At 39.5% G+C, this 15242-nt stretch overlaps 1 protein-coding gene across 1 annotated transcript in view; it reads right to left on the minus strand.

The window, feature by feature from the left end:
- The window catches only part of LOC138947361 (homeobox protein HOX3-like), a 35523-nt gene extending 20402 nt beyond the window's left edge, over positions 1-15121 (minus strand). Inside the window, exon 1 of the mRNA XM_070318815.1 lies at positions 14420-15121. Coding sequence (XP_070174916.1) covers positions 14420-14927 — 508 coding nt within the window. The 5' untranslated portion in view covers positions 14928-15121. The remainder of the gene's footprint in view (positions 1-14419) is intronic.
- Positions 15122-15242: the final 121 nt, after the last annotated feature.

Genomic DNA, 15242 nt, shown 5'->3' on the forward strand with positions numbered 1-15242 from the left:
ATTCTAAGAATGCCTATTCATATGCTTTGATTGTTTTCGTTGGGTGAAAAAAGGGATATCAGCATGAAATGAATATACATCATGTATGTGAAACAGCGGGTCGTATAAAGACCAATCATATACCCCCCGTTGAAGTATACAACGCTTTTTCTCATTAAAAACGGGGTACTCTTAATGTGTGTGGTATAGCGAGAGAGAGAGAGAAAGAGAGAGAGAGAGAGAGAGAGAGAGAGAGAGAGAAAAAGAGAGAGAGAGAGAAAGAGCGGGAGCACCAGAGAGAGAGAGAGAGAGAGAGAGAGAGAGAGAGAGAGAGAGAGAGAGAGAGAGAGAGAGAGAGAGAGAGAGAGAGAGAGAGAGAGAGAGAGAGACAGCCAGCTGTGGTTGGAAAGAAAAAAAACAAGGAACAAGAACAGACATGTGTTTGTCCATTGAAGAAGAATAACAGAAAATTACAAAACAAACCACGAAAGACACACATTAACAACTTTCCGAGCAAGGAACGACAAACACAAACTCACATGACACTGATGATTATAATCACAAACGCGTGCAGTTGTGAAATGCGTTGTTTTTAACATAGATTTATCACATGAACTACGTCCATATTTAAACTAGTGTCAGTGTAACTGTTGAACAGAATTACGTAAATAAATTAAAAAAATAAACAATGAAATAAAAACGAACATGTACCAGACAAAAGCAAATAATCAGCTTAAAATTGACGAAAGCAAACGGCATAATCATCTGTCCAAAAAACACTCTGAGCGAGTGCATGCAAACCCGATAAATTAAGAGAACATGACCTCGGAAAACGTGCCCATGCATAAGGTCATAATAGTTGTGTGACACAACAAAATCACAAGTATTGTATGCCACATGAAAGTAGTTTCTATATATACATGTATTTGTTGCCGATGTCTATATATTTGAGTCTTTCTTTTTGTCTTTAGTTTAGTTAGAGTGCAGAGCAGGTGATTAAACTTTTGGTTGATAATTTTACCTGCGAATAATTCTATGCAATACAATAATCTGAGAACATTACTACACACACTAAACATTCCGTGACATCGCATCATATCGCATCACATCGCATGCACACGCCTACTCCTACATCTACATACACACACACACACACACACATACATACAAACACACACACACGCGCTCGCGCACACACACACACACACGCACACACACACACACACATACACACACACATACACACACACACATAAACACATACACACACACATACACACACACACACACACTCGCACATGCACACACACACACACACACACACACACACCACACACGCGCACACACACACACACCACACACGCGCACACACACACACACACACACACACACACACACACACACACACACATACACACACACACACGCATAAACAAACACCCGGTGATATACCTACATAACATCAACCTCCACCCCTTACCTCCCCCCACCACCACACCTCCCCCCTCCTTTCCCATACACACATGTTTGTCCAATACCATAACCGTATCACCATAAGGGTGACCCAATTTCACCAATGCACGTACTACCGTCTCAGCGTCAGAAGAAATCTTTGTGATTTGACGCGCGAGCCGAGGAAAAGTGTAGGGCTCTCGACAACAAACGCTCGACAGGAAAATCGAAGCCAGACTGCTCGAGAAGTCCAATGAACACGCAACAATCTTGTGCTCGGCTCGCGACCAGAAACTGGCAAGTTGACAGTGAAATTGACAAGCGCCTCTCAGCGTATATATATATGACAGTGTGGGAAGCTTTTGTATTGCCCAAGCACAAGTGCAATCCTCTGTAATCCCCCCCCCCCCCCCCCCCCGAAAAGACTGTTGAAATTCAGACAAAATTGTAATGCTATTATTTCGATGACAGAGCTAACCTTTATTCAACCAAGTTCCTCCACGTTGAAACCCGGTATTTTTGCTTTGTTTTGTGAATGTGTTTGTTGGGTTTGGTTGCAATTCGCATTGGCATTGTTAAACTGTCATTCTATTGAATACAACTTCAATGTGCCGTATCTTTTGTAGAAATTCAGGTAGAACTGTTTACACTGTCATTTTCGATGATAGAGCTAACCTATGCAAGAAAATGTTCGCCACTGAAAAGAGTTCAATTATTGTTATGCAACTCATTTCCTCAGCGGAGCACAGATTAAACAAAACAAAAATGTGTGTGTTTGTGATCTGTAAATAAATAACCATAAATGCGAGGAAATATTTTCTAAAAGTTCAATTGTTTGGCCTGTTTTCATTCGCTTTATTGATAACGTTAAATGCACATGAGCTCATGCGACAGGAATTTGAAATGAGTGCAACGAGGTGACAAACTGAGTTTAGAGACGGTCCTTGGTTGAAGGTAATTTAAGGGTTGTGGTATATCGGGATAGGGCATTATTCGAAGCGAAAACGACCCAATTTGTTTCCATTGACATGATAACAAAGAATGCTATCATGCTTTACGAGAGCAGTAGAATTATATATGTTATGCTAGAAAGAAACAATTGATAAGACTAAGCAGTTCAAGCAAATAACTATGGCGAATCTAGCTTACATCTATCTAGCTAACAATTTAGTGTATGTTTTGGTTTTAAGACACTTTTTGTTTTGGTCGAGCATGATGTGTACCGTATCTCTAAGGTGCTATATAGCTAGTTCTTTGCAGGGAGGGGATGTAGCTCAGTCGGTAGCGCGCTGGATTTGTATCCAGTTGGCCGCTGTCAGCGTGAGTTCGTCCCCACGTTCGGCGAGAGATTTATTTCTCAGAGTCAACTTTGTGTGCAGACTCTCCTCGGTGTCCGAACACCCCCGTGTGTACACGCAAGCACAAGACCAAGTGCGCACGAAAAAGATCCTGTAATCCATATCAGAGTTCGGTGGGTTATAGAAACACGAAAATACCCAGCATGCTTCTTCCGAAAACGGCGTATGGCTGCCAAAATGGCGGGGTAAAAAACGGTCATACACGTAAAATTCCACTCGTGCAAAAAACACGAGTGTACGTGGAAGTTTCAGCCCACGAACGCAGAAGAAGAAGCTAGTTCTTTGCAAACATATTGGTGGGGAAAACTACTAGACTCACCATAATGTATACTAATTTCTACATAAATATGTGCCTGTCGAACACATCTTCAACACGTCTCTAGCCTGGATATTAGGTTTATTGGCAAAGAAAGCAACATTATATGAACAGTATAGCGTGCATGACAGTTTTAGTCTCGCTTACATTTTAGCTATAGTTTCATTCGCGGCAAGCATGCATATTATTTAGCTTCGGCGTGCAAGCACACAGTTCAGTTTCCGTTCCAGCAAAGGTTTTCATTTCTGTCTCGAAAAGGGTTCTTGTTTTTGGTTCTTGGTAAAAATTCTGGTTCTTGGTGATTCAGTCTCGGCGGCAGGCCCTTTTTGCCCAAGTTGTTCGTGTTTAAATTCAAGTTATTTTCAGACTGGCAAAGTATGCTTTATTTTTAATTTTTATATAGGACAGTTTCGTCTCGGCAAACATCCATATAATACCGTTAAATCTCGGCAAGCATGGACATAAGACAGTGTAGTATCGGCAAGCATGGACATAAGAAAGTTTGTCTCGGCAAGCAAGCAAACACATACAACAGTTTCAGTCTTGTCAAGAATGAATAATTATAAGACAGTTTCAGTCTCGGCAACAACTGTACCCATGTAAGTTTCAGCCTTTTTGTAAACGTTTTTTCCGTGTTACACTTTCTTTTCCTTCCACTGTACTTTTCTCTCCGTTTTCTCTCTGCTATCAAGTCAGTTTGCATTCGCCTTGGCAAGGGAAGGTCTTGCTCGCAGCTGCAATGGCCCCCGCATTATACCTCAGGCGCTGTCATTGCCGGTTTTCTTCAATGCCAAACGACTACTACAGAAAGCGATTCAACCTTCTTAGCGAAACGTCACGCCAAGCAACCGTGGAACATGGCGTATTGACTGCAGGTGAAAGGTGTGGGGAGGGGAAGAATGTTTGAATGGCATAAAAGTGGCACAGGAGAAAACAGGAGTTGTGGAAGAGAGAAGGGGTTGGGAAGCGGGGGGTGCGGAGTGGAGAGAGAGAGAGAGAGAGAGAGAGAGAGGGATAGAGAGAGAAGGAGAGAGAGAGAGAAAGAAAGAGGGAGGAAGAGAGAGAGAGAGAGAGAGAGAGAGAGAGAGAGAGAGAGAGAGAATGTGTAAACATTTTGATGATTGATTATGTGTGCGTGTATGTCTCTGTTTGTGTTTGTGTGTGAGTGCACGCCTATGTGTGTATGTGTGAGTGTGTGTGTGTGTGTGTGTGTGTGTGTGTGTGTGTGTGTGTGTGTGTGTGTGTGTGTGTGTGTGTGTGTGTGTGTGCAAGAGACAGACACAGTCAAAGATAGAGAGAGAAACAGAGACAGAGAGAGACAGAGACAGAGAGAGTGTTAGTCACAACAAGCTAACATCAATCATGTTGCAACATGTTAACCTTGATCAAATTAAACGCTTCTGCAATTTTTGAGAAAGAGAACATCTCCCACGTTCTCGACAGATTCTGAGTAATGGGAAAATCACGTGCAAATAACTTCACCCATGTCAGATCGAGAAAAAAAAAATAAGGCCAAACAAAAATATATGTTGGTTTAGGGTAACATGACCTAACAAAATAGGTAGGTCGGCTATTTTATTATTATTATTTTTTTTTTTAGTCTCGGTAAGGTTCGCAATATGTGCCAGAGGTTATTTTTTTTTTAAGAAAATTGAGAAATGAAACATAAAGTGTCAGGGTCGGCGGGAAAAAAATAGTGTCGGTCGGGTTACCCTAAACCATCAAAATATTATAATTTTGTTTGGCCAAAAGCAGAAGAAAAATCACACTCGTCAACCTTTGTTTGATTTCAAGTGTAAAATGTGAGCATCTATCTTTGACCTAGCTGAGTAGTAGGCCCTACAATACTATCACAAGCTGGTTTTGGTTTTTTTTTTTGGTTTGCTTAACGCCCAGCCGACCACGAAGGGCCATATCAGGGCGGTGCTGCTTTGACATATAATGTGCGCCACACACAAGACAGAAGTCGCAGCACAGGCTTCATGTCTCACCCAGTCACATTATTCTGACACCGGATCAACCAGTCCTAGCACTAACCCCATAATGCCAGACGCCAGGCGGAGCAGCCACTAGATTGCCAATTTTAAAGTCTTAGGTATGACCCGGCCGGGGTTCGAACCCACGACCTCCCGATAACGGGGCGGACGCCTTACCACTAGGCCAACCGTGCCTGTTTCACAAGCTGGTACTTTTCGAGAATAATTTCCAGTTGGGGCTCGAACATACACACAGATGATACAGACGCAGCGGAGCGACAGACAGACAGACAGACAGACAGACAGACACACACACACACACACACACATACACATGCACACGCACACGCACACGCACACACACACGCACACACACACACACACACATACACACACACACACACACACACACACACACACACACACACACACACACTCTTTTACAAGGATAATACAAGTCCTTTCAACACGAACCAATGTAGTGTGAGATTGCTTTCATTGATTCTTCATTTTCGTTTCTGTGCGACACCTGAAAAGCCTCGTCGAACCGTGCACATAAAAACACAATAATCAAAGGAAGAAGACAAAGACACACAGAAGAAGACGAACATCATTAACTGTGAGGGAAAAAGAGAGAATTGACGAGACGTAGCGAAAATAACAAGAAAGCATTGTTAGAAAGAAGTCATAATGTTTAGATCTGCCCCCTTAAATGTCACAGGTGTATCTTTTACATGTTCTGTTTGATGTGCACTTTTTTTATTATTAATTATATTACATTTTACATCGACACAGCCCATGTCAAATTATTTGAGGCAAACAAGACCCATAGTGTTTGATACGCACTCCAGAATCTGGATCAGTTAGTTTGATCACAGGCTGTATTTGACATTTACGTCAAAAAGAAACAGCTGTGATATCATATTTAGACCAAATGTTTACACAGCTTTCCATTAATACCGAGAGGCAAAACATATTTATTCAATATACAAATAATTCCAGATTCTGGAGTGCCAGATTTAGACTATAATTACAGAAAATGATCGTTAAACAGCATTGTAACGTTGTAAACAACATTGCTATAAAAACTGGTTGGTAAACAACACGCTTTGCTTTATTTTTGCTTTTATTTTTAATCAAGTCACATACACGTTCGATATTAATTATTTATGTATCTGTTATATTAATTATCAACCGCACTGTCCTATATAGCATATACATGTAACAGAAAATTGAACCAATAAACAAAGAATCAAAAACGGGTCATGCGATGGCGGTTCTTGAACAAGGTTCGCGTTATTTCAAATTTTGTTTCGTGACATTTTCTTATCGTAAACACTGAACGTTACGATTGTTCAAAACTAATTTAAGAATGACAGTTTAACACTTATCTTACCGCTGATCATTCTCTAGGCTATTCCTCTATCAGCAAACAAAAATGTGAATAAATGAATCGATCAATGTCCAAAACTCACTTCAGCAACCAAAACTAAAACCAAAACCACAGTCAAACGCATTCTCATAACATTGTTCACACAGTGATGTCACTATCTCTCTCCGCTGTGATTCACATGTTAATTTTCAAATAATTAATTCCAGCGGACACAGACCCCTGCGCTGCTAGCAAGCGGCATTAGAAAGGAGAGAGGGTAGAAAAACCACAGAAATTAATGTGTTATGTCAAATCTCACAGAGCTCTCTCATGGCCAACTAGACCAAAATGTTTGGATGAATTATGGCTGTGTTGCCCTTGAGTTGAAAGGCATGCCCCAGTCACTGGTTTGTCCTCATTGCGTTCGTCCCCAAATGGCCCGGTACCCGTTTGGTCTGGTTTTTAGTCTCGATATACCTGTCTGTTTTCCTTGTGTTTTATTTGTTGTAAACATTTTGGGTGTTTGTATTTGATTAATGTAGTTTAGAATCTGTGTTAACATTGTACATTATTTGTTATAAATGTTTGGTTGGTCTTGTTTTATCCTGCTCTTGCTTCTCCGCATTACACCTCTAATGTTGTTGTTGTTGTTGTTGTTGTTGTTGTTGTTGTTGTTGTTGTTGTTGTTGTTGTTGTTGTTTGTTAATGCTGCTGTGTTGTTGTTGTTGTTGTTTTTGTTGTTGTTTTTGTTGTTGTTGTTGTTGTTGTTGTTGTTTGTGTTAATGTTGCTGTTGCTGTTATTTTCGTCGGTAAATGGTTTAAACAAAACTTTATTCAATTGTAATCATGACAAGAACAATGCATGGATGATTACATACTCAAGCATATAATGCTTATTTTAAGCAATCATAGTAATTACAAAACAAAGGTTAGCATGTCGGTAAATCTCTATATTCAAGAAATATCTCCAGTTTGATATTTAATTGATGTGCCATGTGTTTCAAATATATACGTTTTGTATAAACTCAGATCTCCTAACGACATCCCCCCCCCCCAAAAAAAAATATATATATATATATATATATATTGGTAAGTTTGGTCTTGTTTTATATTATAAAATTATCTTTTACTTGGCCGCTGTGGTAGTTTATTTTGATATTTCTGTAACAAACAACCTCCCAGTCTTTGTCAGCCCATGCAGCTATATCTCTATATCTCCCGTCCAACCATTTTCGTCTCGGTTCCCTCACACCCCAGGCCTACCCGGAAAGGCTGGCTTCGGGTAACAACGCTTCTCATCATACTGAATGGCCAATTGTTCCAGTGACAAATTGGGTGTCTGGCAGGAGTGGATTAATCCTGGCTGTATCGCATGGACACAGGATCAGTATCTCGCCGCGACAGGATCAGTATCTCGGCGAGTTTAATACACACCGGGCTAACCGAGACTCACTAGAAAGCTATTTATTTGTATCGTTCACATGCTGAACCGAGAGTACCTTATTTTATTTCCATGTTATTGTTGTATCTTATTCTAAGGCCAAATGGTTTAGGGTAACGTGACCAAAAAAGATAGGGTCGGAAGGTCGTTGTTTTTTTCTTTCTTTTTTTCTTAAATATAGCTGATTTTAAAGGGGGTTACTTCCCTTAGTCTCGGTATGGTTCGCAAAATGTGCCAAAAGTTTGCTTTTGTTGTTGTTGAGAAATGAAAAAAAAAGGTTTAGGGTCGGCGGGAAAACATCGGGTCGGTCGGGTCACCCTAAACCAACATAAGCCTATATTTGTATGTGGCCTAACATTCTGCAGACTCGCTGTGTTTTGTTTTGTATAGACATGTATACATGCTTGACACTGACTATTGCGAAGTTTGTATGTAAGCCATAAGGTAAAAACTGTTATTATCAGTCGAAGTTCTTCTTCTTTTTGTCTGAATCCCGGGACTGCAGCTCCCAGATGCACTCCCTTTTTTGCAAACTTTTGTGTTCGTGCATGGCCGTTTTATCCCCGTCAATTAGACATTCATACTCCGTTTTGGGGGACAAAATTGGGAGATAATAAATCTCAGCATAACTCATACCAGAGCCGGAAGCTATTTATTATCCGCCGTCGACTGTGCGCATTTATATTCACGTCAATTTTGACACATTCGTGCAACTTCCCATGTTGATATCGATATATATGCATGTTATTCTGGGTTTTCCTCGGAGAGAAACCTGATACAATAATCTAACATGTATATCCTCCGAATTCAGTGTGGATACTATTTTTGTGTTTACCTCTATCTTTAAAATGAATAATACTTCGAGCATGTCATCCATGCTGTTACTGGTTTTTTTTTTAAATCACTGTGACTTGAAAGATGTATGCGTCTTGGGCTTGCTTTGGGCTTGCATTTCATGGACATGCAGCTTTCATTTCCTGAACCACATGTGGCCTGACACACCGAAAGGTTTATATATAATGTCAGTAGGGATCCCCCTGTAAATATCGTATACACTTGTGAATTAATGGCTTCTGCTCTCAGCTGTTTAGTGTTCGCGCCGCGATTGTGTAAAGGTGGAGATGTTTGTAATAGACTGCATGACGAAGTGTTTATTGTGCGTATCTCATGCTGAGTAGTCCTACTAATACTGCAGAGTTGAATTGTCAACAAAGATACAGTTGAATAATGTCAATTCTATGTCCTAACAGCTTTCTATAAAATAGAAAATGGTATGGTGGAATCCCTTTTTTAAGACCACCAAAAATCAGAAAAAAACAGGCCTTAAAAAAAAGGAGGGAGTCTTAAAATGAAGGTTAATCTAATCTACAGTTGTTATAATGATTTTGTTTTTAAAATTGAATAAGAGCTTGTTTATACGGGGGAGATTCAAATCGAGGGGGTTTATACAGTCATAAACATGTGGGAGCTCACATCATTCACGGGTGCGAAGGTGGACAACCCATTTGCACTAATGGTGAACGCATTAATCATTCATATCGGTCGCACAACATTCATGTCTTTCTGTCGATATGCAGATTACTTGCACAAGCATCTTACAAATATTACACAGACTGTTAATATGCAGATTACTTGCACAAGCATCTTACAAATATTACACAGACTGTTAATATGTAGATTACTTACACAAGCATCTTACACATATTACACGGACTGTTAATATGTAGATTACTTACACAAGCTTCTTACAAATATTACACAGACTGTTAATATGCAGATTACTTGCACAAGCATCTTACAAATATTACACAGACTGTTAATATGCAGATTACTTACACAAGCATCTTACAAATATTACACAGACTGTTAATATGCAGATTACTTGCACAAGCATCTTCCAAATATGACACAGACTGTTAATATGTAGATCATTTACACGCGCATTCAACCAATCGCACGTAAATCCGTCTTACAAATCTTATCCAGATCGGTTTACCCTTATCGCTGCAAATGATCGATTGAACTGCAGAGTGTGTGTGCGATAACGGAGGCACTGCTTATATACACACTGACCCAAATATATCTCTACACAATTCATGAATACAGCATGCATCTGAACAGAAAGACCTGGATGTATACGGCTCATAATGAGACTCAACTCTGTACATTAATCATGATTGGCTGCCATACACTGTCTATATAGCTTATATGTATATGATACGCTTACCATTCCGAAAAAGGCAGTAACGTGCCGAAATATTGATTATAGATATAAACGTACCAACCTGGTTACTGGTGTGTTTTCTTTTTATTTAACTGTCTATATAGGTCATTTAGACACATTCTGGGAGAGCTAGCGGCTGCTCTCGTTAAAACATATATGCACGCTTGCACGTTTACAACAGCTGAGATAAGTATGTTTCAAGTACAGTTATAGATTACCCCAGTTTTTAAGAGTATCGTTTTCAACAGCTAAAATAAATATGTTTCAAAGAAAGCTATAAATTACCTCAGTTTTTAAGAGTATATCATTGTCTACTCACATTCTACATCATCCATGATGCAGGTATTTTTGGACATTTTGTGTACAGGTATAAATATTGCATATATATATAATCAATTATAGAACACCCTGACGAAGGCCACGAGGCCGAAATATTGGTGAAGACGTGAAGGCTTGTTTTGGTTATTTTTTTCATATTTGTTGTGAAAGAAACAATTGAAAGTCAGCAGAGACTTTCTTCCGAGATTTGTTAAAATCTCTTAGCAGAGAAAGAGAGAGAAATATATATATACACACAAATATGGAAAAAATAACCAAAACAAGCCTTCACGTTTTCACCAACATTTCGACCTCGTGGCCTTCGTCAGGGTGTTCTATTATTAGCTCGCACGATGTTTACAAATATCCTTTGACGCAATGTCTGTCTATGACGTAATTATACATGACGTCATATGTTTTGCGTGCCAGAATTCCAAAAATGAATAAGACAGTAACAAAGTAACATATATATATATATATATAATAACATATATACTATATGATGTCTCTGAAGAGAAACCATTTGTATACCGTATACACCGGATCATCCGTGCTGAAACGTTTTGTTGGTGGTGGTGGTGGTGGTGTATAATTATCTTGATTACATTCTTAACTATCTAATAGTGTGACTATGCCACAGCTTTGCCCGTGCTTGTCTTCCCTAGTCTTTCCCCCGACTTGCCTTGGTGTAATTATAGCACGGGACTACAGAAACTACAGCAAATTATAATCTATGCAAAACGTGCGGGAATGTTTAGTTGGAATAACGTCAACACTTGCATCATCAGAAAGAGGGTGAAAGTGTCATGAGTTTAGGCTGAAACTGAGCTTCACGCATCCCTGCTCACCATCCTACTCTGCATTGGGGGGCAACGGTGCATTAGTGGAAGAAACTTTAAAACCATGCAGGATCAGGGTTGGCATATATGCTTGTGCCTGATTTTACGTTCCTGCAATCACACGTTTGAAACTGAAGACAAAATATGGGTTTGGGCAAATAGGAGAAACTAAAATGCAAAAATAAAGATAGAAAGGATAACAGCAAGGAAGGAAATAAGGGTGGAAAAGGAAGTAAGGAAAAAGAGGAATTAATGAAGACTAGAAGGAAAGCAAGCAAAGGGGAAACGGAAGTCAGTATTGGCGTTAACCTGTAATTTAACCGGTTGAAATGAGAACATACAGGATAATACTTGGCTGCCGGTATAACCTACCGGTTGATTTGTAGAACTACGTGGGTTTTTTTATTTATTTCACTGGTAAACCAAAACCAGTACTCTGAGTTGGTCCGCTCTGAGTTGGACTCTTACTGGTTCCAATGACCAGCCTACCTTTTTTTTCTGGATAGATTTCATCATAACAGTTTGTGTACCAGTTTGAAAAAATATTAGCGCCATCACTGGGAAGTATGGGATAAAGAAAGAGAGAAAGAAATAACGACATAAAGAAAGAGGATAATTGTTCCCATTGCTCCTGCTCACTCAATATGATGCATCGATAAGTATGGTATCTGTTAGAAACTTAGTCTAGTTATAAACAAAGATGGGGTACCGCAAAGATGATAAGAAATGAATATAGAACACATAGATGGATAAAACAGATCAGTAAATAAATATAAATAAATATATAAATAGGTACATAAGGAATACATGCAAATTGATACCCGCCCTTGCTCGTTTAGCAATGTGTGTTATTATCCAGCACTTTAATTAGGTCACTAGAAAAAAACGAACACACATACATTATACATGAATAGGTATACAAAGGAATACATTAATGACAAATATCGCATGCTTTTATTAAATTCAAAAAAAGGACCCAATTGATAATAATAAACAGAAGAAGAAGGAGAAGGAGATGATTTATAAAACGATAGAATAAAATGGCGAACGGTGAACTTCTCTCAAAAGACCGTAAATAATATAATGTGCCCAAAATGGATACAAACAAAGACATAGCAAAATTAAACAAACAGTGAATTTGCTTTTGTACAGAAATATAATATAAAACAGCAAGTGCATACACTAAATAAGATATAGGCTTTTATTACAAATAAATAGATTAATTAGTAAATATATATCTGAATAAATAAATAAATAAATAAATAAATAGAGAAATATATAAAGAAAAAAAGAAACTATTAAGAAACAATAAACAAATAATCAAATCGATAAATAAAGACGTATTTCAATAAATGAATAATAAATAATACTTAAGTATTACGTACATAAATAAATAAATACTACACATTAAGTATTTCATACATAAATAAATGAATAAATACATAAATAGATAAATGAATAATTAAATGATAAACAAATAAATAAATAAATAAATAGACAGATAAATAAGTAAATAAACAAATAAATGAATAAATACACATAGAAAAAGACAAACACAAAATCAATCAACAAAAATATATGAATTGCATCGATATAAAGAAGTAAATATAAAGGAAGAAAGAAAGAAAGAAAGAAAGAAAGAAAGAAAGATAAAATGAAAGACAGAAAACAGTTCAAAAGTAAATAAATCTATACATTCATAAATGAGTGAATACATAAACAAATACACCAATAAATACATAAATAAATAACCAACAAATAAATAAATATATATTTGAGGAAATATGGCATGGTCTAGCTTGGTTATCCGATACACTGCGTGTTGCCATATTTAAATAACTTGATCTTACTGGTTAGCAGGCGTTACACACATGTAAGCCTATAAGAAAATAATAGTAGTAAACATAATTAATTTATGATGTGTAAGGTTTTGTTCCTGTATGCAAAGCAAAACAAAAATACTTTAGGACAAGAAGTGACAGGTGTGCGTGTTACTGCGAGATTTTTTTAATGTGTTGTTGTTGGACAGAGTAAAAAAAAAAAATGTACATACCCTGACCCCCATCACCAGCTAAAAAACATATATATGCAAATGTGTGTGTGTGTGTAGGGGGGGGGAGGGGAGGGGGGCACCTAAACGACACTTAACAATTCAACGTGTAGCACAAGGTATACAAGTCGGCGACCCATCATGCACAATTTGACTGAAATGATCGATTATTTTTGCTTGGAGCTGGTCAAGTGTCCATAGAAATTCTGACGTGCTGAACATCAGTCGAATAGACTGACCTGTTAGTCCGGACAACGACCCACTGGTTTGTATGATGAATCGGACAAATGACCTACTTTGTGCCTTGATATATGGTAATCCCTGTTTAGTGCACACTAACACTAGCAATGAATGTGTTAACACGAAGTACGACATGCAATGATTTAGTTGCCACCTCATGTGTTGTTGTTTTCTTACTGTACGTTGAAACAAGCACTGTTGAAACCAAACACACACACACACACACACACACACACACACACACACACACACACACACACACACACACACACACACACACACACACACACACACACACACAAACGTGCGTAAACTGAAAAAAACATTGAAAGCAAATGGTGACCTGTCGTACTAGCCAGCAAATGAGAAAAATGAAACTCACTTGTTAAACAAATGGCCCAGTAGGCTAAGTCTTATTGATTGCACAATTCACAAACAAGAAGGTGTCTTTTTTTCTATTCCGAATAAACTTTCAAACAATTGACCTTTAACACAACATAATGATATCAGTCTGTTCATGTGAACAGAACATCACCTGAACTGTGTTTCAATCAAGACTAGGCCTACTTTGCCATTCATTGCAATGAACGTGCTTGCAGGTAATGTGACCCGCAATATACGTTTGCCTGTGTGTTTATAACATCTAAACTCTATTTCACTCATATTCCATCACTCTTTATGATTATACAATGGAATGATTTCCACACTTATACATGCGCCACATGTGTATATTATGATCTACTACTGGGCGTGGTTTGATGAATTGTTTGTGGCATTATAGGCTGTAGACCAAAATAATAGTAACCAAACAGAGCACGCTGATAAAAACAGATATAATTGTATATCTCACTCACCTGTCGTGTTTTGACGCTTGTTGTTCTGTCGCGATTCCTTCATCCACGGGTATATCTCCGTCTGTTGCTTGCTGCCGCCCCCCACCCCATGGAGTCCGGCCATCCCGGGTGGGCAGTTGAGGGAGGTGTTCTGACCGCACGGGCCCCCGGGACCCATCGGGTAGTGCCCGTTGCTGGTATGGTCGGGTACATAGTCTCCGGGGAGAGGGGGGCACCCGTCGACGCCGGGTACCTGTCCTCCAAGACCCTGGTTCTGCAGACCTACCCCGCAAGGCGGGTACCCGTACATCCCCACAGAGTCGGGTGGACCGTAGTGTCCGCCGCCGCCGCCGTGTCCGTTTCCGCCTCCGTAGCCGTTTTCGTACTTGAAACCGTTTTCTGGTGCCGGGTAGAAGCCGCCGTGAGGGTGATGATGATAAGGCACCGGCATTCCTTCGTGCGGGTAGGGTTTCTGCATCTTTCCCGGCCCACAATTTATCTCATAGTCCACGCTGTCTAGTCTCGACATACTATTTCACTCTCCTCTCTCTCTTTCTTTCTGCTCTCTATTTTACTGCCCTTCTATTCCTCGTCTCACGCCAACCCGTGTCGTCGCTAGCCAAGCCTCACAGCATTGGGCCTGAGACAGCCGAGACCGCCTGTCACGTGGTCCGCCCGCTCCGGCCAATCACCTCGCAGCAAGCGCGGCGCGCGGAGCTGAAAATAGACACACGTGCGACGAATCAGTTTCAGCGCTGAGCCTTCAGCAGCCAAGATTGATAGGTCGAGGGAGAAACTGACTCGACTGGAAAACGGCAGGGACTGCGAGCCAGAGAGGGAGAGA

Source organism: Littorina saxatilis, linkage group LG14 (assembly GCF_037325665.1).
Source record: "Littorina saxatilis isolate snail1 linkage group LG14, US_GU_Lsax_2.0, whole genome shotgun sequence".
In the NCBI taxonomy this organism is placed as follows: domain Eukaryota; kingdom Metazoa; phylum Mollusca; class Gastropoda; order Littorinimorpha; family Littorinidae; genus Littorina; species Littorina saxatilis.